Source organism: Clinocottus analis, unplaced genomic scaffold, assembly GCF_023055335.1.
Source record: "Clinocottus analis isolate CAN_PGR_092001 unplaced genomic scaffold, fCliAna1.0.p SCAF_9, whole genome shotgun sequence".
Classification (NCBI taxonomy): domain Eukaryota; kingdom Metazoa; phylum Chordata; class Actinopteri; order Perciformes; family Cottidae; genus Clinocottus; species Clinocottus analis.
In genome coordinates this window covers 6047691-6073070 of record NW_027176251.1, presented here as the reverse complement: position 1 = coordinate 6073070, position 25380 = coordinate 6047691, and the positions used below count along the sequence as shown (strand labels likewise).

General features: G+C 41.4%; 1 protein-coding gene across 3 annotated transcripts; it reads right to left on the bottom strand.

Annotated features, from left to right (window-relative positions):
• LOC137781496 (uncharacterized) lies at positions 1–25189 on the bottom strand. Of its 3 annotated transcripts, none has more exons than XM_068570287.1 (27): positions 24967–25189; positions 19998–20127; positions 19678–19901; positions 19457–19509; positions 19214–19340; positions 18174–18349; positions 17575–17860; positions 17198–17446; positions 16562–16729; positions 15518–16428; positions 8770–8945; positions 8573–8687; positions 8099–8220; positions 7735–7843; positions 6776–6840; positions 6600–6678; positions 5785–5931; positions 5598–5696; positions 4568–4737; positions 4232–4394; positions 3526–3663; positions 3063–3140; positions 1639–1739; positions 786–887; positions 611–683; positions 351–465; positions 1–230 (listed from the first exon to the last, which is right to left on the bottom strand). In XM_068570287.1, the coding sequence occupies exons 1-27, from the start codon at positions 25160–25162 to the stop codon at positions 88–90; spliced, it is 4515 nt and encodes a 1504-aa protein (XP_068426388.1). In that variant the 5' UTR covers positions 25163–25189; the 3' UTR covers positions 1–87. The 3 variants fall into 3 exon arrangements, with proteins under 3 accessions (XP_068426388.1, XP_068426390.1, XP_068426389.1); XM_068570289.1 differs by having other exon boundaries at positions 16562–16726; XM_068570288.1 differs by having other exon boundaries at positions 17198–17443.
• Between the last annotated feature and the right edge of the window lie 191 nt (positions 25190–25380).

Below are 25380 nucleotides of genomic sequence, written 5' to 3'. Positions count from 1 at the left end.
ATCTTTGACATACTTTTATTACAAATTTGGGTTAAAGTAAAACCACTTTTTACATCAGTGACTCATTTTCTTCCCAGGACTTTTTCATCAGAACTCATCTAAGTTGCTCCTGGTGTCTCGTAGCTGTGTGAGGGATGTCAGCACCTCCTGCGTCGGCCTCCTCCCCAGCTGTTTGCCCCCTCTGCACCTCACATTCACTGTTCCACTCTCACTCTCCTTGTCCCCCACCACTGGACCAAAAGAAAAATGGTGTCATTATCAGTTATGGTAACATCAGCATGAATAAATAAGGTGTTTTAGGCTTCAGTACATCAACCAGCCACAGTTCTCATCCTACTATTTATCTTTACCAAATATGTAGTTGTACTGGGCGAGCTGAGCAGAGCGAATCTTCTTATTTAAGGTGGCTCCCTGATCATCATTCAAATCAGCCATGAAGCCAGCTTCACAGAACTGCTGGGCCACCTTAAGAGAAGAGAAGCACGTGTATTGAGATGGTATCTACTGTGCTTCTTACAGTTACAAGCAAATCAATGATGACAGGAAGAACAGGAGGCAGAAAGACTTGGTCTGTTGCTGTACCTGAAATAATACTGCATCACAGACTGACCTGTTTGCTGTATGACTCACTGTTGCCCCCTACAGGAATCACCATGACCTGTGCTGGGGACAACCACAGGGGCCTGGGAGACGTGAAAAGAGAGGCGATGCGTTTGGTTACAGCTTCCGTATTGTAACAGCCTGACAAAATACATTTTACTACAACGTTATTTATATCTTCTCACCATTTCCCTCCAAAGTTTTCAGCCAGTATAGCCATCATTCTCTCCAGTGATCCCAGCACTGCTCTGTGGATCATCACTGGCCTGTGCGACTGTCCATCCCGACTGAGAAAGACAGAAGACAAAAGGTTACCGTAGAATAAATGTTGGGTGACAGGCGATATGTAACAGAGAGATGGACATTTCATTAGTGTAGGTTTGCAGCACAAGGCTTTTCATCAAAGACTCTCCTCTTGACAAACGTACACACTCACCTGGCACTTAGCAAACAAACAACCACCAAGAAGGTCAAAACCACATTAAAAAACTGTGACTCCCATCAAAGATTTTTCTTGACTCTAGCAGCTCTCCTTTAATATCTCTGAGATTATTAGGCCACAATTATTGTGTGTGATTTTTTTTGCATCCATGTGTTAAAGTATCTAAGATCCAAACTTCCTTTTTGGTTATTTTCTGCATAAATGGCTTATTATAGAAGTAACTGTATCATGGGAAATATTGATATCGCAGTTTTAAATGAAATTTACTGTGACAAACACTATAAAAACCATGTTGAGACCATGCGAGGGAAGTGGGGCACACTCATAAGAGGCAAAAAGGCAGAAGTTTGGCCTGAAGTGAAAGATTTAATAAAATGATTCATCTTTCATGATTAAATTAGGTCCAAATTAGGCCCTATTAAGTTAGACTTGTGTCACTTTAACTTGATCACTTACTGGACATCATACACAGCGAGCATGTGGGTTCATCAACAGAGGACAATATACTCAAGAAATACCAGTGAGCAGATATAAACCATGACAGATGTAGGAATGTTTAAAAGATTGCGAGCCAATTGCAAAAATGTACAACTCACCCGACATATTGAAGGTCAAATCTGATCGGCAGCTGGAAGTCCAACTGGATTGTGGCACACTGGTGTTGTCTGCCAATAGCATCTTTGATCTGAATGTCAATCTATAGAGAAACATGTAGGAGTGCGTTGGCATCAGGCTTCACTAGTCTCACGTTGCAGGGGACAGAAACGTTAACTAATGTGGTTCAAGAGAAGCTGAACTGGCTAATTGAGACCAACACACCGTAGCTAGATGAGGAATGTTTGTTTGTTACATGTAGCGTGTGAGTGTGTATCTGACCCCACCCTGACTGGACCTCCCTCCACTCTGTGCCTCCACATGAGCTCGATCATGCAACGTCTGCCTGAAGCAGACTTCTTCTATATGATTACTGACTTTTTAAAAGTAAAAGTAAAAATGAAATTCTTAAGTTAAAGCCACTTCCTTTTTTTCATAAAAAAAAGTAGCTGCACATGAACAACTGTCACACATTTCTGGTTTGTTTGGTCTTCCTGTGGTCGAGGACAGTGTGAACTCTAACATGTATTTCTCTGCAGAGCCAGAAGCACAACAAAGAGGTCTGTGTGGCTCTCTAATCTGTAAAGGAGCACCAATACACCGATTCCAGAAGAATCCTGCAGAAACATCTACACACTAGTTTTGAAAAGGTTCAACAGCCTGGTAAATAAAAATATGTGTTTTCTTTCTGAGAGTTAAGGGAAAAGATTGATACCACACTCATTAAATATAAAGCTACAGCCAGCAGTTGCTTAAACATGTGGTGGAAATCAACCCTTTTTAATTTCCTTTAGAGAAACAAACGTGATGTCAAACACTCAAATGTCTTCAAGCATTTATTTAACAGATACTTGGAATAATTCAATTAAATGGAGAGAGCTCTTTTGCAACAGATGGTCAGAAATCTAACCTCAAGAAAAGGTTTAATAGAGTCTTGATACACATTAGTTCGTTTCTCCAAAAGGGTTATTCAATGTTCTAGATGTTAGTCGATACTATCCAATCTGAAGTTCTTCAGTAAAAGAGAAACTTTCAATTTGATATTTATATAAAAAATTAAGAGCTGCCAGTGAGGATGAGAAAGATTTTTATCAAACATGAAACTATAACAATAGGCCGATAAAAACAAGTTAGAAAACATATAAAGCTATTTAGGAGTGGTAATGTAACCCAGCTAAATGTTTTATTAAATATTATGGAAAACAAGTAACCACTCAGTTCACACTCTGCTGCCTCGTCTCCTGAGACAGAGCGACAAGTGTTGTGCTCTAAATAACCGAATAATACAATTTTGCGGTCCTCAGAGTTCACGAACAGTCCAATGTGTGGCAGAGTGCTCAGAGTATTTATGAACACACCCCATGATTTACAATATTTACACTCGTGTGTGCACATTTGTTTCCTGCATGTTGCCCCTTCCACTGACCTTTGGTCCGTAGAAGGCGCCGTCACCTGGATTCAACTCCCAACGTTCACCAAAGTGCTGCAGACTCTTCTCCAACAGCTGCACACACACACACACACACACACACACACACACACACACACACACACACACACACACACACACACACACACACACACTAAGTAGACGTAGTAGATAATGCAAGAACATTGATGCACATTATGAACTCCGTTGGTCTGTCTCTCTGTGTGTGTGTGTGTGTGTGTGTGTGTGTGTGTGTGTGTGTCACCATAATAGTAAATTACAGTCAATTGAATCAGCATAAACTGTCGCCTATTTAAAAAGGTGTCCTTTGGGATTAAGAGATAAACATTTACCCAGCAGCCCTGAACAGATCTCAACTGAAAAGTACCACTTGCCCTTGAGTTTAAAGACTAAGACTACTCTTAAGTGTGTGTGTGTGTGTGAATGTGTATGCGTTTACCTCCTCAGCATTATCCCACTGTTCAGGCTCCCCGAGGAACGGTGCAGGGCGTGTAGACAGGAGGCAGTGGAAGGAAAACCCAAACACTTGATACACACTCCTCACAAAGTCCAAACATGCCCCAATCTCATCTTGCAGCTGGGAAGACAGAACGAAAAGAAGAAAAAATATTGAATAGGGCAACAAGAAGACGACATAATAATAATAATAATAATAATAATAATAATAATAATAATAAGTTTAAAATTCCAACTATGGCCAGGAAAGAACACTATATGTGACAATGTATTTAGTGTAAAGTCTCCATATATTGATTCAGTATTTTAGATGCCAACAGACTGATGATTATTAGTCATTATCCTTTGACTATGATCTCTGAGAATTAACAGGACGCCAACAGAAAGTCTGCAGGAGCGCAAAGAGCATCATGGGAACGTTCCAGAGCACTATGCAGGGGACCAGGACTACACAGGCTGTAGAGTCACAGTGATGCACATGTGGAGGTGTAATGTTTAAACGGGACAAAGACCCTCATTCATCCAGTAGTTGGCCTCCTGGAATGTCTCGGTGGTTACTTGTACAGCCCATCTAATCACTGTAATATGGTCCCACATGTGTCCCGCTCAGTCTCTACCCCACTTACACACCGTCACAAGCGAGCAGCGGCCTAGATAAGGAAAGTCAACCTCACATGTGTTGTCTGTACCTGCTCAGGTGTGCAAAAGATGTGGGCGTCGTCCTGGCAGAACTTTCGAACACGAGTGAGACCTCCCAGCGCTCCGGAGAGCTCGTTGCGATGCAGTGACCCAAAGTCGGCCCATCGCAGAGGAAGCTCTCTCCATGAGCGGACACGCTGCTCAAACATGAGACTAAACACAAGAGAGGAGAGCGAGGCTCAGAGCGAGTCTGCGTGGGCAGCTTTCTTTCTTTTGAAAAACAGTTTGTGTTTCAGATCTTTGAGTGATGACATTTTTGGAATGCGTTATTTAAATTAGTGTCCTGACAAAGACAAGTACAAGGTTGTGCGAGTGTGTGTGTTCACCAGTGTGCAGGACAGTTCATGGGTTTGAGAGCGTAGGTCTGAGAGCCCTCTGATGTCACAGTGAACATGTTCTCGCTGTAGTGCTCCCAGTGACCCGAGCGCTCCCATAATGCAGTGCTGTACAAACTTGGAGTCACGACCTCATTGAATCCTCGCCTTCGGTATTCACTCTGCAAGACGTCAGGAAGGAAGGATGTGTGTGACAATGAGTGCAGGACGAGGGCAGACTGTCACAACAGTGCAGTAATTGAAGGCTAATAAGAGCAATATCCTGACGGGTGACATGAACATGCGTGTCCCCGGGAAACGATCACACATCATGTGTTATCTTAATCTATGTGCACGTGTGTGTGTGTGTGTGATGTTGGACAATATTACATGTTTAACCCAATGAAGGAAACAGGCTAAATTAATCAGGATTTTCTGATTACCTTAACTAAACTACAGTATGTGTATGCGTAATCTAATTAAGGCGTATTCGAGGTATTTCTGTTTTAGTTGCTCAAGGAGTGCTGGACAGGGTTATAAAGTTTCACTTCCTTCTAAATTGCTGCAAATTCAAAGTGTCCGAGGTCAAATACAGACAATTGGGTTCTTTGGAATTAATAGAAGTAATTCTATTGTAACTTTATACGACTGAAATCTGCGTTCATCCTTTTACACTAAAGCTGATGCCGTTACTAATGGCAGAGGCGAGTAAAAACTCAAGTTAGGAGCAAGATTAGATAACATGTTAATTCATTTACACCCAGCTAAATTTAAACACCACAAATAGTTTATCACATTAGCCACAAGACAAGATAAAGTGGTGAGTTTGAGTGTTCCCTGACATTGTAAAGGAATATGGAGGAAGTTTCTTCAGTCAATCAGGCAGTCAACTGTAGCATGTTGATGGAAATATGAATGGAATAGTTGCAAATGTGCTTTTTTTTATAAGCAATCCTGCTTATATAGTTATCTTTAATTAATACTGTCAGATTATTGATGATCATTTACAGAGTCAGTGACTGGAGAGAGAGAGTGTTTTCACCTTAATGAAGTCAGTGAGGGTGTTGTAGATGTAGGCTCCTTTAGGCAAGAAAAAGCAGCTTCCTGGACTCACGTCATTAAAGAAAAAAAGCTCCTGGTCCTGTGCAAAAACATGAACACATGGCATTTATGATCAACAAACAACTCTTAAACCATTTGCACCTCTCCTGATCTAGAGTTTATCTTACTGTCCCGATGCGTCGGTGGTCCCTCCTCCTCGCCTCCTCCCTCTCCCTCTCCCACGCCTCTTTGTCCTTCGCTCCTGGAAAAGCCACACCTTGAAGACGCATCAAACCTGAGGACTCTGTCTGATTGGCCAGGGTCACGGGCGATAGCTGGGATGTTATTGATGCGCAGTGAAAAGATGTTGGGGAGAAGAGGGAGAGAGATAAATAAAAAATAAAAAAATCAGGTCAGCCAGAAGAGGAAGGGTAAACCGATAAGAGCGACAGCAAGTCTGATGGATAGCGATGTTTGTAAATGCCGAGAAGAGGAAACTGGCCTTTGACAAACACAACATCCTGCTGCTGACATTTCCAGCCTGGCTGCTATGGAATCCCAGTCTGCCCAGTGGCAGCCCAGTATGGAAACTCCTCTCTCTTCCCCAATAAATAAAGACAAGGAAAATTCCATGGACACAGCGTGTGTCACTCAGCCAATGAGGGACACATACATTATAATAAAACATGTTAACAGATTAGATGAGGTTCATTAAGGCCTCTTTAACAATCCCATGGGAAATTAAAATCCTGAAATGTTTGTTTTTTTTAAATCTCTTTAAGAAAATGTATCATTAAGTAGAAAAAAAATAGATAGAGCTCCGATGAAAAACGTGTTTAACTTCCAAGAGACTGTCTCAATTCAAGATAAAATTGGATAAAATGGGCTAATTTAGGCGCACTAGGGCAATACAAATTTAAGTAAACAAAAAGGAGAGAACTGACGAGTGTGTAAAAATCACAAAGAGGCAAGCAGAGGAAAGGACAGTTACACAAGCACACACCTGGAGTGTCTTGAAGACTTTGAGGAAGCCAGTGTGCGGGAGGAGGGGGCCGTCGCAGACCGCTATGCTGTCTCCACACCTGAGTCACACAGACGGGATGAAAGATCATTCTTGGAAAAACTTTTATAAGACTTCTGCAGGTAAGTCCACTTCAGGAGGTGTGTGTGTGTGTGTACCTGTACACTGTGATGGTGGGGCCGTTCATCTGCTCCTCAACTAACTGCAGTCTCAGCTTATTGTTCTACAAGAAGTAACACCTACAAATCAGTTTATCACATATCACAGTTTAATATGAACAGTTGGACAATAGGAAGGGGCCCGAGCTCAGAAAGCAAACACTGGGACTTTAGAAAAGAAATCAGCAGCATTAACAGGAGCCACTCATACAGTGAGTAATATCACAGCTATATTCACATTTGATCAAATGCACCATGTATAAACACTGAGCTACACAACCTGTAACTGGTACACAGCAATATAGCATGGAAGAATGATGACCTGCAATTACATACGGCACCAGAGTACCTTGACAAAGATCTTTCATTGTGATACAATATTCTGTTCATTCTTAGTCTCACCATGAGTTAGATTCATCCATAAAAATACCTATTTTCAAATTGACCTAAAAATACATAACCATAGATAGGATTATCGTTACGGTTTACAAAAGCAATTTGTTTGTCTGATTAAGTTTGAGATTCTTATAAAAATGTTAAAGAATGCTTTATTTGTATCACTTTACAATACAGAATACTTTATAATACAGAATCAGTCAATAAAGAGAAAATGAAAAAACATGACTTTGGAAACAATAAAATCAAAAAGGTCAGATAATAAAGAAATAAAGATAATATAATAGTTAGTAAGTTATAATAGGTTTAATAATCACAATGTTAAAGCAGTGACAAAAACCCTAAAATGTTGTAATGCAGCAAAGTAGTAGTGTTTAATTGGGCATTACATTTGTTTTTTGATTACTTCTTACAAACAGTTTTGCCCAAGAAACACAAAACAGCAGCCGATGTCGACAAAGTGGAAAAACAAGTCTGATGCGCAGGCAGTCTATAGGTTGGTGACAAGTCAAACTGTCTGCTGTAAAAATAATGTATTGTTATCAAACACTGGTATATCTGACCTGAAAGAGCTCTCGGACCTCTTCTGTATTCAGCTCCAGTCTGGACAGAGGAAGCTTGAGGGCTGCAGCCTGTTTACATCTCTCCTCCACGTCGCTCAGAGACAAGGCACTGTGTGTGTGGAGAGGATAGAAAAGGGGTCGTTACAGCAGCACTGAACAATGTAGAGTTCACAATCCGTTTACACGGGTGGTCGAAATGTAAAGGAAGCAACCATTAATACAGAAATACTAAATTTAGTGTTTCAAACAAGGACAGATGATATTTTGACAGATTGCAGAGACTAAGAAACAGATACACTTGATCATGATTACAAAACAGACTGCACCTGGAGTTCTGTGTTCATGTATTCAATGAACATCTCACCTGTCGTGTAATAGATGGTCACAGTAAAACCCGAGCTCTGACGCTCCTTCTCTGCAAACCTCGGCACCAAATGCCTTCTCAAGCACTCCACCCAGGACGCAGGCTCCTGTCCTCCATGCTACCTGAGACAGGGAGGGTGATAAAGAGTAGGTGGAGGATTAATTTATTTATATAAACACTGACAGTGCGCAGCATCTTATTTAAGCAATATTGAACTACACAAATAAACAATACCTGTTTTAAGTGACTTTCACTTTCTGTTCCAATATTATTTAAACTTTCTGTGAAATGTTTTATCCTTTCCTGACCTCGTGATGTTTCCATTAGTCAAGACAATACACTTTTTTTATATATTAAGATCCACTTTAAAAACGGTAATGTGACATAGAAAGCACATTATCAATTAATACACATCAGGTGTATTACAAACAAATGGAAGACAAAATCATTGGCTGAAAAAAAAGATGGGATTACCTGTCGTCCTTCCTCTGTGTCAAACCCCAGAAGTCGTAGTTCGCAGTCGGCCTCCAGGGGCCGTCCAAGCTCCCATAACTCCCCATTCACCTCACTGACCAGCGCTCCTTTCACACTGCAAGCAAAGATGCAATAACCCTGATATATCACTTTACTAAGAACAAACAAGAGAACGTAATTCTGTAAAATGCATTTACCGAACACTCTGAGCAACAAAGAGAGGTGTGGTGAAGCCAGCTGTTCCCTTCACTGTCCGTCCGTCAGACAGCTGGATGCTGAGCCGAGTTTCTGTAGCTTCAACTCTTCTCTTGTGGCCTTGTTTTTCCCAGAGGGACTCAAAGATTTGCACTCGCTCAGATAAAGCTGGGCACACCTACAGAGGGCAGGAAGGAGGGAGATCCGAATTAAAAGGAGGTGAAAGGATAACAAGTGCAATACAATCCAGCAGCACAAAAAAACACTACAGACTGCAAAATAACCATGAAGTTAAATAAACACATCTCTAAACAAGTTGCAATAGAAAGCGAATATTGTGACCTTTATAATGGTCGGTTTACTGCTGGGCGGTTACAGTAGTTTTAACTCTGTGTACCTAATAAACTAATAACAGTGTGTATTGATATACACATAACAATATTGAGATGAAACAATGATTAAGCTTCAGTGTTGTTAATGAGATGGATGACAAAATAAATAAAAAAAACCTTTAACAAACAATAGTTTGGTAAATGTCTTTACTGCTTCAGTTTTCTTTCCTTTTTAGGGAACCACATGGGAGAGCGAGGAGAGGTAGTAGAGCATTTAGTGAGGTCCATGACACCCATAAAAAAAATTTAAAAAAACATTGCACTGCTTATAAACTACATCACAGGTAAATCAAAACCAAGTACCAGACCATGTCCTATGGATCTGATAATGACATCAAACCTGGAGATGAATAAGTTTATCAAAAAGCACAAACAAGCTCCACCCAACTGTCAAGCAACACGACTCTCTCAACACTGACAGAGCAGACTGTGCATGTAGCTAGCGCTAGCTGTAGTTGCTGTACTGCAGTAATAACAAGCCGCGCGCACCTTGCTGTACCTCCTGTGCGCGCGAAGTGTCGCGCGAGCTGCAGCCCGACAGGTAACCAGCCGAAACAGCTGCGTCACCGCCATCCTCGACACACCTGCCTAAACACCCGCGCTCATTTCCACATATCACACATTAGTGTCACCCTTCTCTGCGAGCCGCCATAACACCGGAAGCACAGCTTAAGGACGGCAGCGGTGACGTCGCCGGCGTAAACACATGACGCTATTATGAAAGCAGCGTGCGCGCACCCAGGCAGCCACACCAGAGCGCGCGCCAACACAAGGAGGTGCACATACGGGGCATCTGCATTCGTTTGAAGGCTAATAGATCGACCGTAACATCTAAAGCATACACATTTAGATCAGGTACGTCCGACAGGATTAAATTATGCTGATTTTTAACGAAACACGGCCTTTTCGTGGAGTTACCTCCAGCTGAAGCATAACACAAGACCACCAACAACCACAGGACATCAGCTAAGCTGCGCCTGTAATTCAGTGATCCACGAGTCTGCAACCCCAAAGTGTGTTCACACAGACCTCCTGCATGACGTCAGTCGACAAGGACGAACCGCAGAGTCAATGTGCTCCATATGGACGACAGCTGCATTAAAGCATGTTGGTTTCTTTGGGATTAGTAAATTGAGAAAATATAACTTAATATATTAGATATTTGAGGGTCCCTTAAATATTTAATATATTAAATTAGAATAAGCTTCAAAAGTAGCTACTGTTCAAATTTCCATATGTTGAAGACTTCTCTGGGGTAACTATTGCAACACAGTTTAATATAAATATTAAACTTGACATCTTAATGACTCAGAGGGAGATTATATATATATATATATATATATATATATATATATATATATATATATATATATATATATATATATATATATATATATATATATATATATATATATATATATATAGTAATAACTGTCAAGTGCACTGCTAGAGCCAGTCTAAAAATGTGTGAACTGACCAGGGACTAGAACGTATTTTTACTGTCACCATTTTCAGAAGAATAAGCCAACATCAGTACTTGAGTTACATCAGTACTTGTAGTACATGGACACTTGTTCGACGTAGGAGCTGAAGTACCGTTGAACTACCACTTAGGGGAGCTGCAGTACTTTAGAAACGCGAGCTCTTCATTCTACATAGAGAAATACAAATATGTGTTTTATAAAGTGACAAACTGCCCCCATCTAGAACCCAATCACTGATTATAAATATATATTTTAAAACAAGGGACCACCTTAAGGACTTTCTGTTATTTCACTAGATCTATGGAATACACTGTAAAGCACGCACGTTTACGAGCAAGAGATCTGCTCTTCGTCAGATGGAGAGCTGGTGGTTGTCCAACGTATCTGTATTTAACATTAATGGCCTAACTCTGCTGTTAAATTAAGATTAATTACCTGAACATTAACATATCGCAATATTGCACTGTTAACTGTACAATGATGGCGCAGAGGCCATAATGACCCATTTCATTTTGAATGGTCACTAAAAAGATCCTGGCACAATGCATGTTAATGCATCTAGTGGGTTGATTCTTACATATCAACTATACAAATGTATTATATGTGTACAGTGGGTGCTTAGTGTTATTCTGTTAATGTTGTGACTGAGGTTATGGCTGGTCATCAAACTGTCCGTCACAATGTATTCAGTGAATGCAGTAACTGCGTTCCATGTACTGTGATGGTCAATACTTCGGTGTAAAGCTGACATCACTTGTGTCACAAAGTTATTAAATGGTATTTCTAAAATGTGGCCTTCCAACAGTGTGCATCGTAGAGTGCAAATGTTTAGCAACAATCAAAAGAAGAAAAAAAAACAAATTGGTCTTCTCAAGGAGGTAATGAGAGAAAGGTTTGAGTAGAGGTCTTTGCAAGCAGAAAAAAAAAGTCATGGAAAAGATCATATTGCCACCGTTATTCAATCAGAGCACCGACTGCTTACAGTCATGGTGCATCCACAAACAAAATGTCAGATATACCAAGTATGTGAGGAAGCTGCAAGTCAATCATTTGCACCAAAAATTGCCATCTTGTGATCTGTAATATGCTTTGTGTGTTTTAAAAAAAATAAAAATAAAAAAAAAACAGAAAAAATATGAAGCTGTTCTCAGCTCTTAAATAATACATATATTCACTATGACAATTATAGAATGAGTGCATGTTTATCACAGCAGAAAGGATTGGACACTCAAAGACCGGGGATATAGCATCATTCATGAGAACAGCAGGAGGAGCAATTAAACTTATCAAATATACACACACCATCAGCTTTGTCACATCTTCAGTCAATTTCAAACTTAAGTTGTCAGAGAGGAAATGGATAGAGGTTATTTATAGGGACAATTGAAACGTTGAACTTGGCAGGAGCTTTGTAAGCAGGAAGATTTTTATAAGATTTAATCTAGCTTTCACTCTGAGAAACGTGAACACACCAAACTGAATTGAGTTGATATTTAGCTGCTTCAGTGAGCGATCAGATAAAAGACACACAGTTTACAGAAGGTGGTAACAGACTTGTATAACATTCAGTAAAACATCAGAGCGCTGATGAACCGCTAACACTGTCGTGACAAATACACTCTTTGTGGTTACATTTTAACAATGTATCAAACTTTATGTGGAAACGTTTGCAGGCGCTCAGTGCATCTTGATGTGACTGTAAATGAGCACAGGAGGAGACAACAAACACTCCATGATCAGACAAACACAGAAAGAAACATGACGCTTTGAGCAGCAACACCCAGCATGCACCTCTCACCGTGTAACTAGTGTAGAACTGAGGGAAGCATTACGGCAAGAATCCCTGCACAAGATGGGGATTGCGACCATTGAACCCTTTTCTCTTTTTTTTTTACCCAAGTGTTGAGAGGTGCACAAGTGTTTATGGACGAAGCCGTGTGAGCACAAGGTAAGCAGAGGGGCTCGAGGGGGAAAGCATGAAGTAAGCCAAAAAAAATAATGGACGACGGGGCCAAATACAACTTGAGTATTTAAATAAACCATTTTCAAAACTCCTCATTAGCTCTATCGTTTTCGTTCCCCCTGATAGCATTTGTGGGTGCTGCCGCAAATGGGAAATTGTCAATTTAGTCTCGCATTAAAAATACAGCGCCAAAAATAAAAAAGGCATTAAATGTTAATGCATTATGAAAATGGCAGCAGCTATGTAAATATATGAAAACAATTCCTCTGAAAACAGGCAGAAAAAAAAGAAAAAAAAATCAGCTGAACAGCACAAATCAATTACAACAGTGCCATTCAAGTGATCTATCGTGACCAAATAAAATGCCCCCCCGCCCCTCCCTAGTTGAATTGAAACTGGATTTTATTCAAGTCAGTACATGTTGAAGTCTAGCAAGAGTTGTTAAAAACTGTCCCCGACCCCCCACCCACTGTCCACTACAGAGAATCTTCATAATTCAGTCTAACTGAATTATGTAATCACTTTGTAATTATTATCTTCACCCTCCTCTTCTGCGTGGTGGTTTCAAAAGGAGGACAGAAAGGTGCGACAGACACTGCAGAGAAAATCTTCTGGAGCTAAAGCTTAGCCAAGGCCTCGATCACAGTAAAGACGGGGTGCTAGATTGACGTTAACAGAAACAAGAGCTTGAAGGAAATAATAAAAAAAAAAAAGCTGTTTCGTCTCAGTTTTTATATTTACAAACTTAGAAATATATACAGTGGGAGAGATGGGAGGGTGGAAAAGGTCAAGCAAAGGAAGAATATTATTTACATCAGGTGAGACTCCGGAGATATAAACTAGTGTTGACCTCGGCTGCAACACGGATTTCATCACTTCAAATGAGAAACACCATGTAAGGACACACAGCACACACCCACACACTCATAGAAGAAGAGATTACTTTGGAATCTTAACAATTTTAAAAGGAATATTTTGACATTTTGGGGAATGCGGTTATTGGATTTCTTAAAGAGTTAGATGAAATATCTGTCTGTTAAATATGAAGCGGTGGACAGGAAACTATTTGCTTTGCTTATTATAACGACTGTGAACCAGGTCAGACCGTGAGCCTGGTTCTGTCTGAAGGGAACAAAGTTACTTCCTGGAGTCGTCATTTTTACACTTGCATATTTATATGGATTAAACAAACAACCTACTACATGTTAATAAGTGACCTTTAGAGGTGTTAATGGTTGTTTTTTTTAGACATATCCAAGGCAGCTGTTACCCTGTTTCTATTATTTATACTAAGCTATAAAAGTGGCTATAGCTTCATATTTAACACATATACAAGACTTACATTGATCTTCTCATCCAACACTCACAAATAAGCTAATTTCCCCAAGATGTCGAACTATTGCTTTTTTATTTCTTTCCTCTGTATCCTATGAGACCCATACCTCTTTCACTCTCCTGCTCTCTCAGTTAAGTAACCCAACATTCACACAAATAGTCAAGCTCTAAATAAAGAACAGTTTAATTTCTAATTGAACTATCTGCATCGCATTTCTATGGTTTGAGAAGAGGTTTGAGAAATGGAGGGTTAAGGGTTGTTACACAGCACTCTGCATTATGTAACCAATAACCTCATAGCTGCACTGTACAGTGTAAGATGATTGGTTGGCTACCGAGCTGAAGCATGACGATTTAATCCACTATTTACACACAACCTAAGGTAGTTTTAATTCAAGCTAATTAACAGAGAAAATATATCTGGGCTCATACCAGCAGGGCTAACACACTGCACTTCAGTGCAGGGCGCTTGCACTTCTCATTCAGAACGTGTTAGATGACCACTTCAGTAGCGTGGGGGTAGGAAGGGTCTCTTCTGCGAATGGAAGGGACCACCTGTGAATGGAGGACCGGACCGCTTGCCCCCACGAAATCCCCCCATGTGGCGATCTTGGTTAAACTGCTGAGAGAGGTTTCGGCCCCGCAGCAGAGGTCTCTGTGCGATGGGCCCCGAGAGCATTGGGGGTCGAGGACTGGGCAAATTGAGGAGGGGAACGGGGTTGCGGGGCTGAGCAGGAGGGCTAGTGGGGGGCTTCTGGAGAGAAGCAGACTGAGCAGGGAGGCGAGCAGGGAGAGTGTCGACTGCAGGGGAATTAGGCGTGGAGGGAGAGGGTGTGGAGGATGTGGGAGAAGGGGGCGGAAGAGGTAGATTCAGAGGCTCCTTCACTCTGCCCAGTAAGGGGAGGGGAACACCAGGGGTACCTGGACGGTGGAGAGGGGGTGCATGACGGGGGACAAACGGCTCTTTGACCGTGCCATGGCGGGGCAGTTTAGGGGGCTCGCCTAGCAACGATGCCATGAGGGGTGGAGGACCCATTTTGCTTCCTCTGGACCCTACTCCGCAGCGATCCACACCGTCAGGTCTGACTGAGAGAGGAAGAGAAAGGGGGCGATCAACAGGGACCAACACCCCTCCAACCATGACTGCAGACGGCACAGCATGGTGGGTGGGTGGAGGGGAAGGGCGCTGGGGCAAGGGAGGTGGAGGGGGTCTAGGGATCGGTGGAGGGGGACCAAAGAAATGGGATGGGGGAGGATGCTGGTGGAGTAGTGATGGGGGAGGATTCTGGATGTTATCCGTGTGGTAGGGCATTTGGAAGGGAGCTTGGGGTGGAGGATGTGCGTGAGGATGGGACGGAGGAGGGTGGAGATGTGGGTGGAGGAGATGTGGGGGAGGCAGAGGCATGGAGGGGGACATGTCCTCGCTGCCAATGTTAAGAGGAGAGCGGATAGCATGGGCTGAGGGAGGCTGAGCTTCCATGTATTCCTCCTCTTCATACCACATTGCTCCACCAGGCCGACTGCCAGCCCCTCCCCCTCGCCGAGAACCTCGGCCAATCACACGGATGCTCTCTACCGTTTTGATGCGCTCTCCAGCGAGTGGACGGTTTGAGTAGCCTAGAGTTTGGATGGGCGCCCCTTCAGTGTAAGGAGACACCAGTGTCTCAATACGATGGTACTGTCCCTCCCTCCCATCTCCACCTGGAGACTGTTCAGCTTTGCCCTCTCTTTTTCCACTCAGACCTCCGTCTTCTGAGCCACTGCTGGCCTTACGAGAGCCTGCAGACTGTCTTCTTTCTCCAATCCCTCGGTGGTTTCCCATCATTCTTAACTGGCCGTGTTGTCCATCTTTCTTACCCTTCATGTCGTTACTGGGGGAAGAGGATACCTGCTTCCTCATCACGTCATCTTCCTTAAATTTTGAGCCACTCTTTTTTCCAGTTCCATACCGCGAAGAGGAGGAAGAACTCAGCAAGTCTCCATTGCTGCTGCTTCCAGACGGGGTGATCACAGCATCCCAGGGTTCACTGCGGTAGGCTGTGGGTGAGAGGTTATGACCTCCAGATGACCCTAAAGATTCTGGCACACTACCGGGTGTGTCCATGATCTCGTCCTGGGTAGGGGTGCCAGCAGCTTCGTCCCTCACTGGGGTCCCATCCACCCCATCGGGGCTGACATCACCCAGAGCGAGACTGAAACCTGGATTACCCTGCAGGAAGCTGTTGATTTTTGATTCTAGGCTGGGGGGAGAAACAGAAGGAGCTGAGAGGCGAGGAGGTGGTGGAGGAGGAGGAGGGGACAGCTGTCTCCCTTTCTCCCAGTCTCTGGTTCTGCCAGGTGTGTCTCGTTTGAGGCTGTTTCCGAGAGTGGGTTTCGTTTTTGGGGTGGTTGGGGTGAGCACGGTTTTAACTGCTGAGGATTCTGGGGAGGTTCGGGTGGGAGGAGCAGAGGTGGCGTTTGTCACACTTTGCAGGAGAGAGGACAAAACTGCACCAAGACAGAAAAAGGGTGGGGCGGGGGAGTCAGACATGGTGACATAAGAAACAAATAAATGATTAGTAAAGCTTAATACACATTTTCATAAAAAATCCACGTTAAGTTTAGATTAGGTGTGTCTTACCTGGTGTGTTTGTTTTCGACAGAGCATTGAGGATGCCTTCAGGTGTGATATCAACACGTGACAGGAAGTTGGCCAAGTGAGGGCTCGAAGAGGTCGCTTTGGAGGCTGCTGCTTGGCCGGAAGGAGTGGTGGGTGTTCCTGGAGACGGTCGAGGTGACGGGCTAGCTGCTGAGAAAATTAAAAAAGATAGAGCGCTGCAGACAATTCATATCTGTGACATGACTGAGTAGATCTACTTATTCTTACAAATGCGTGAAACACCTTTTATGCATTTCAGTTGTTTTTAAATCCAAGTCTGTTACATTGTCAGTGTTAAAAAAGTAGAATTTAATAAAAGTTGAATTTCAAAAATTGCAGGCGCTACAATGAAATGTTTTTATGGAAGGACTGAAAGGGGGATTGGTTAACTCTCGTTTCTGATTATTTTAAATATAGTATTACATAGTATTGGTTGTGATTCTGCACATCTGACATGGCCCAATGTTAAACATACCAAATAGTTCACTCTCCTTGTGGATCAAACAAAGTGACAATATCATCAGCAACAATTCATAACTTGTGTTTTATCGTCAAGGAGTTTTTAGCTACAGGTTCGGATCATTATCATGCTTATCTTCAGCAAACCCTTGAACACACCTGTATTCTTCATGGCAGATGTGAGTGAGCTGAGAATGGAGCTGATCTTTCCCAGGTCAACCTTCTCCAGATTCACTCCCATTGGGGTTGTTGGGACGCTTTGAGCTGCAGCAGGGGTGGGAGTCACCGTTGTCGCTGTGGCAGCAGCAGTGGCGTTGGTCTTAGAAGCTTTCGTAGGTGTGGTGGGAACCTTTGATGCTGCATCTGACTTGGCAACAGCGGTGGACGTCTTGTCCTTCTTGTCATCTGCTAGGGAAAACAACCAAAGAGTTGATACCTTTTCAAATCTGGAGCACAATGCTACAACAGGGCAGCCCAATATGGATCGAAATGAAAGGACAATTATCACCCCAATACAACACACTGTAGCCACTGACCCCCTGCTGTGGCAGCGCCAGCCTCTTCATCAGACATATCCATGTCCTCCATGTGTCTGTTGTCACTGGGCACATCTCCTTCATCCATGGCCTTGCCATCCAGCTCCGGATCCACCTGGGCTCTGCTCGACCCAAGTACCATGTAGGGTGAGTCGGAGCCGGTGGGAGAGGGGGCGTCTTCAGAGGGTGAGGGGATGGGAGAGTCCTCAGGTCCGGGTAGAGTCGACTTGAGGGAATCCAATTTCCTTTTAAGGCTGGCCACACGGTTGGCAAAGGCATTGTACGCCTGAGCCGATTGGCAAAAAGAGAAGAGAGGAAACAGAATTAAAAAGGGAGATATGAGGAAGACAAAAAAAGAGGAATATGAGGAAAATAAAAAAGGATGTGCAAGACATAACATTTTTATTGATTTCTGGGATCAATTTGCCAACGGCTATTGTTACAAAGCAAGTGTAGGAACAACAATAAACATGTGTCACCTTTTTGTTAATGATTGTTTTATTAAATAGAGAAAAAGTGCAATGTAACATCGATCAACAAATACCAATTAATTCTCTGCAGAACCATTTTCAATTTTAATCCGCAAACCGAACACTTACATTGGCCACAATTTTAACCTCCTTGTACTGCATCTCGTAGAAAATGTCAGCGTTTCCCAAAGCTTCCAGCAGAGGAGGCCCCGTTTTCAACTCGTTCTCCATGAAGACGACAAACTCCTGTAGCTTCAGACTTCCATCCTCAAAGTCCTTAGCAAACTTGTTCCCTCCTGCCTTGTCTGGAATTGGAAACAATTGACTTAAATAGTCAGTGCTTGTGCTCAACGCATCAAAAAATGACAAAACTCTTCAGTTACAATATATTGCTTTCTCAAGATAATCCACGAACTATAAACTGTTTTTATTGACACTATTTTCTACTGAAGTAGTATTAGCGAGAATATACTACTACTATTGATGTGGTATGAGGAGTAGGGATGGATATCGTTTGGGTTTTTTCTGATACTGGTGCTAAACAGATACTTTTAAAACAATACCAGTGCCTAAACGGTGCCCAAACCTTCAAATTGAACAATATATTAACTGTTTAAAGTATACTATAAATTTGAATAAATTCAAAACACTACAAACTACAGCTCAAACCTTTTTGCTTCAAACTTTAAACAAACAAATAACAGGAGAGCTTTGTTCCAACAAGCCCAGGACGGCAAAAGCTCCTACACTCATCTCTTCCCAGCGATAACTTTGAGCGTGCTGCGTGTGCGTGATGGTAGCCACGCCCCCTTGAGTCCCACTGCATAACATAAGAGGTAGCAGAGCAGTGACTGTGCTCTGATCTGAGCTATTTTAATAAAGTATCAATGCTAAAAATATGCTAAATCCTATCGTTTAAAACGTACGGGTACCGAGCTACCTTTGTAATGTTGCAGGTATACCAATACCTGTGTGTAAAAAAATTGAAGTATTTAGAAATCGGCTCAGGCACCAAAGAAAAGGTTTTTCTGTCCGCCATATTAACACTGGTTCTCTGTACCCAACCCTAATGAGGAGAAGATGTCAAGTATGTTGGTTACTTAAGACGTACAGTACACAGGATGAGTATAATAAGGATAATAAGTGTGTGATGCTCAGAGACAACCGACCTTTAAGCCTCTTCAGAGCCTCCGTGCTGCAGACGTCTACCCTGAGAGCTGTCAGCTGCTTCTCCCTGAACTCCTCTTCTGCGACTGCTTGCTTGTACCTCGATAACTGCTCAATGAGGGAGTGAGGCTTGAAAAGAAACAAAGAAATAAAGTTACAGAAATGATAATGCTTTAGATATTTCCCAACAAAACAAAGCATGTCAGACAAAGTAACATAAGACAATACTGATGAGCAAAACTTACTGTGAACTCAGCCACAATCTTGGACTTGAGGGCAGCTTTAGTGTTGGTTGGGGCTAGAGAGTGAAATAAAAATATTAACTAACTAACTTATATTAAATAACTCACTTAGATCTGAAACTGCAAATCGTTTAAATTAAACAATGATGTGGCCTACGTTTTGGGAAGTTATTCCTCTTTTATATTTGATTAATAAGCAAAAAAACTTGAAGTGTCAAACTGACCAGTTGCCGGTGGAGTCTCCTTTTGTTTTTCCTTTTCTTTCTCCTTTTCTTTCTCTTTCTCTTTTTCCTTCTCCCGTTCCCTCTCCTTTATCTTCTGCTTCTCTCGCTCCTTTTCCTTTTTGTTGACGCCAGCTTTAAACTGAGCAATTACCTCTTCAGGGTAAATGCTCCTTTCCTCCCAAATCTTAAAAATCCTTTCCACCGCCTTGCGGACTTTCCCATCTCTGACGACAAAAAGAGACACAACATGGCACATCTCAATACGAGAAGAACGGGGGAAAATACTTATTTTTTATTCATCTGTATGGCCGTGTACTCACCTGATGAACTGTGCAGCATTAGGAAGGACTTCTGCAAAGGCTGAACGAAAGACAATGGCATTCTTTCTCTTGCAGTTCTGTATCACATCGTTAGCAAGGTAAAAGAGATTCAAGCGGTGAGTGTTGTCAGCTGAAAAAGACAGAGAGAGAAGTTTGAGCTAATTTAGAACCAGTGATGCGATCATGTTTGTCCAACTGAGTTCAGTAAAAAAATTTTTTTTAAAAACAATCTTATGAATCACTATCATGCAGCTTGTGTTTTTGTAAAAAAAAAAAAAATGCACAAGAAAATTTAAGTGTACATTAACAAACGTCAAAACCATGTCATAATGACAACACAAATGCATCCGTCAGTCAATTTAAAACCAATAATATCAGCTCTGAAATGTCATGGCATCCTTTTCTATTCTTTTCTAACTACTGTCAGTGAAAAGAAACCGATACGATTAAACAAAAAGGTTGAAGACATGCCTGTTTTTGTTGATACAATTAAGTTAGTCACCTAACTTAAGTATCAGTCATTCATTCATTCATTTCATGTCCAAAGGAAATACAATATTGGCAAGAATCCAATGAGTCCTACTGCTTCCTAAAATAGATTCGGCACCACGACTGTACTCGGGAGGATTCAATTGCAGTCAGTAAGCAGGTTTTTGGGCTAAAAAAAGGTCTAACTCTCCTGTCACATTCTGTTTATTCATTTTAGAAATGCATCAGAAATGCATTAATATTGTCTATACAAAGAAACGTGTGTGTTTGTGTGTGTGTGTGTGTATTTGGCTTTTACTTTGAAGGCAATTTATGTACGTGTGCGAGTAGCTTCACCAACAGCCAGTGTTGACTACTTGCCGACTATTATTACGTAGTTTCTGTTCTCAGCGAGCGCTGCCGCGAGTTGCTCGCCTCAGAAAGCTCTCACAGGCGGTCAGTCTACCGGCATGCTCGTGCTGTACACTCCGCATCCAGATTGAGCATTAATCGCGCATGAACAAAGCCGCCGCTGATACCGGTCAGATGTCTTTCACATCTCCACCTCATTCAATCAAACGTCACTGCACTTGTTCAAACCAACACAGACTGGACTTTTCTCACTGAGAAAGAAAATCTCTCTCTCTCTCTCTCTCTCTCTCTCACTCACTCACTCACACACTCACACACACACACACACACACACACACTTCTACAAGGTCACAATAAGGGGTGTTCATCACTAGTACCGCCGGGGCTGATATTACATTTTTACAAATATGCCTCAAATAACGGTTGTGGAGTATCTATGAACAACAGATGATTCAACCCTATTCCAAGTCAACACACTCATGCACACCCAAACACACTGCATTTATTACTTGAAACACAGTTATGACACCTAAAGAGTACATTTGGTCAAATAAAATTATCTGTACTTCTATTCCACCATACAATGCTGGAACAGCTCACAAAAGTCACTGGCATTCCCACTGTCGTTTGTAAATGTCATGGGCTTTATTTTAAACAATCTAGGTATAATGACACAAGTATGTGAAATTATATGTTATGTACATTTCCCCTAATACTATTAAAGGAACACATGTAATAATCAATTAAATAATGCATTTCATTTTGCTATACTTTACTTCAAAATGTGTAACGGAAAGATATTTGTTGCGCATTTTCTAAAAAGTGATTTCCCTAAATATAGCTTTAACCCAATACTTTGAAAGACTAAATAAATAGAGGTTATAGTTATATTGAAATATATATGGAATGCGTCCAAACTTAAGCAAAAGAAAAATGAACCCCCGAAAAAACTGAACATTTACTTATTTCAAAAGTACTGTTTGCTCTCTATTTTTATTACGGTGCATGAATCTTGAAGCCACTAATTAACTTCAGTAGAAATTATGTTAACATTTATTCTTGTTGTGAGGAAATGCAGCACTAGTGTTTGGTCAATTAAATTTCTTATCCTAACACTGTGCTTTAATACACTAACGCACAGTACTAACTATACTATATAAAGCTAGTTATTAGGTTGCATCCTGCATTTTTAGCACACTCTGAAAGTGAACAATCTTTACTATTCATCCATGCAGGCAGACATCTTATTTTACATTTTTTACTTCAAAATGTATGTATTATACAGTTACTGTTTGATGACATATTTACACTGATATCTTGTTTTTCTAATAATGTCTCGTTTGCACTCTTTAAAATTGAATACAAAATTACATGACATATCATTGTGCAACTCAGGCCAACTAATGGTTTTCTGCAATTTAAGAACAAAACAAAAAAAGGAAAAACTTGTCAACTTTGGAAACTGGTTGGCCTGGATTGTGTTTACTCAAAATGCATCTGCTTGATGGTGGAAAAGCACATGTTGCAGCCTCCAGCAGGCAATAACTGATGATCAGTAAATTGACTCCTGGTTAGTTGGCGCTGCTCTCCATAAGAAAACAATGGCTGAGCCAGTGCGCAGCAGTTTGCAGTGTGCTGTCAGCACAAGCTTTTATCAGGTGTTGCTTTGTGGGCAATGACGGGCAAAGATAAGTAATGTCTACGTCAGTCATTCCCAAATATATTTGCAGAATTTCTTCCAGAGTCTTTCATTTATAATGTATATCGGCAACCCTTTTAGCACGGGGAGGGAGCCTGAATGTTCATATTGTTCTGATAATTGCAATCAACTTATAACATTGCTTACAATATTTTTGTTTTGTTGATGCAAGGAAAAAACCAAAGCATGTGAACTCAATCTAATTACATTTAGAACATAGTCCATTTTTTTTTTTAAGTCTGTCCCCAGAACCAAACTTTGAAAAACACTGGTCTACGTGACTATTTAAAAGAGACAAGATTTTGATTTTTTCAGAGCTAAGCAAAAAAAAAATATTACAAATGCAAAGAAAACATTTTAATAATATTGTTTCAGGAGTCAAATTAGCAAGAAACGGATTTAGAAACTCCTAATTTAAGATAAGTCTGCAACATTTTCATGGCGACTAGAAACTGTACTTTTGCATCTAGATTTCATGTTTAAGATTTTATGACCATTCATGTTTTTCCACACATTTTATCGGCTCCCATAAATCTTCACAACCATAGTAGCGTCATGTAACAACGGCAAATGCGATTCACTGTCTTGCTTTAGTCCTACTCCAAACAAACTAGGTAACACAAGGTAAACATTACATGGTATAACAGCTTTGAGATATTAACTTTAAGATAGGGCATCAAACTTCACACAAATTAAAGCCTACCTGCCACTTCTTTCCAAAAACAGATGGAAAACTAAACCCCTTAAAACCCACTGATGACTAAATACAATATTAAAGCTCAAATGATAAATAATGCCTCCATCAAACAGTTGCAACATCAATTACATTTATTCCTGAAATCACCGACATCAACAGCCAAAGCATAAAATACGTGGGGTAGTCTGCTACCTCTATTCTGCCCACACACAGTTAAGAAGCTGATTAAATCTAACGAGTCATTCACTCCAATGTTTGAAAAATCAGTCTGCATACAACACAATAATTCTACCACAAATGTTTTGGATTAATATTTTCGACAAAATGTTGTTAGAAACGGCTTTGAACCCGTTATTAGACAGCTAAAGGCATTTTGTAGTTTTAAATTCAAACTGGCAACGTCAAAAATATTCTTAGAGGAGAGGAACTTTGCCAGACATAGACCAAAGCAACCACCACCATGTGAAGTTGAACCAAAAAACTGATCATAATGCAGTCTGTCTAAGGGCAAAGAGCAGTTTACTGTGTTGCCTCAATTTAATTAACTCTTCCACAGACCAACTATTTGACTATGGCAACTATGGATGATTAAATATTAATTAAGTTAGAAAATAATTTTGGAATACAATCTAATCATAAGAGTAAAGTTCAACCTATTTTCACCATCGGAGAACTTCAAATGCCGTATGCAGGACTCATAATACCTCAAAGGATAGCTTTATGCAGACAATTTGTTGACACTGCTGTAACATGGGACCAGAGTGCTGTGTTGTAAAGTCTATAACATATAACAGTGATAATACTAGACAGGTACAATGCTGCTACCAGTCAATATTATGCAGAACAACTGGGATTTCAAATCATAATTCTGAATAATATAGCGAGATGACTTTCAACATGAGGTGAGGTGAATGAATGAATATCTGGTGACACATTGTGTACTTTTGATGTTTGCCTGGCAAGTTTTACATGACCGAACAACAACACAAAACAGGTTAAATAGCTTGAATGTGCCTGCTTGGTCAACATAGGCTATTATTGTTACTATCACTCACGCACACACACACAGTTAGGAATATTACGAATTTACAGTAGGTTGGTAAGAAACCAAATTTAAAGCAATAGAGCGGGAGGAAGAAATTGAAGGGGCTGCTGTCAAGTGCATCAAGAAGTTGCAAGCTGATATTTAAATGCGGATTGTTTAAAAATTGACTATATAAGTTGTGTACTTTTCTTTTTCCCCAACTATGTTATCTGTGTACTTTATATACAAGGCACCGCATCACACAAACACTCATGTATGCAAGACGACACAGATTAAAATGACAAAACACCTACAACAGATAATATGTATGAACTAACTAAACATTTGTAACCACCTCTATTTAGGGTGATCATTCTTAGACACCTGCTGTGCAGTGCATGGCAGCCCTCCTCGTGAGCGACCAGGATCAGTGTAATCCAGAGCTGAACCCGGGAGGCCCAACTGTAAACAGTGCTAGCTAGCAGCGAGACGTTAGCTTAGCTTCATTAACGGCTCATTTGAAGTGTCGATTACAACGACAGCCTCCTTAAAACGCAGTAAAAAAATGAAACAAAATAATGATTTCCAACTCAAATAATTGTTTAGTTCTGCACGTAGTTGCCTCGCGTTTCCTGCGAGGTTGAACTTTCGACTGGATCGCGGTCGAGCGTTCGCCAATGTTCGCTAACGGGGTCGGAGAGCTACTCACATTTCTTGAGCCACTTCATCCAGTGGCGCACGACGAGGCTGTGGTGCTTTTTGTTTTCAATGCACCAGTTAGATAGTCCCTGTATCGACTCCATGGTGTTGGATACTCCTTGAAATCGTCGGTCTAAAGACGCTTCCAGGCCAGCGTTGGAGCCACGGGCTCCGTGCCCGCTTGCAGCCCCTGAACCGGCCGCCATCTTTCCTGCTATGGCTGCTGGAGGCTCGCGCTGCTGATGCGCGCGAGGCAGCGACCGATATGAGCGCTCGAGAAAACACGCCCACATGTTTATGCCACTTTATCATGAAGACATAGCTGTATACACGCGTGGACGTCGCCGCAAACATAAAACAAGTTGTCTAATGACACACAATATTGAACATGAGCAGAGTCGTTTCCAACTGACGGGAAAAACAG

Coding starts and splice junctions, on each gene's coding strand:
- LOC137781496 (XM_068570287.1), bottom strand. CDS start 25,162: ATGGCGGCCGGTTCAGGGGCTGCAAGCGGGCACGGAGCCCGTGGCTCC. Junction 19,341..19,456: donor AGATTGTGGCTGAGTTCACA/GTAAGTTTTGCT, acceptor TTTCTTTTCAAG/CCTCACTCCCTCATTGAGCA. Junction 16,429..16,561: donor GTCGAAAACAAACACACCAG/GTAAGACACACC, acceptor GTCTTGGTGCAG/TTTTGTCCTCTCTCCTGCAA.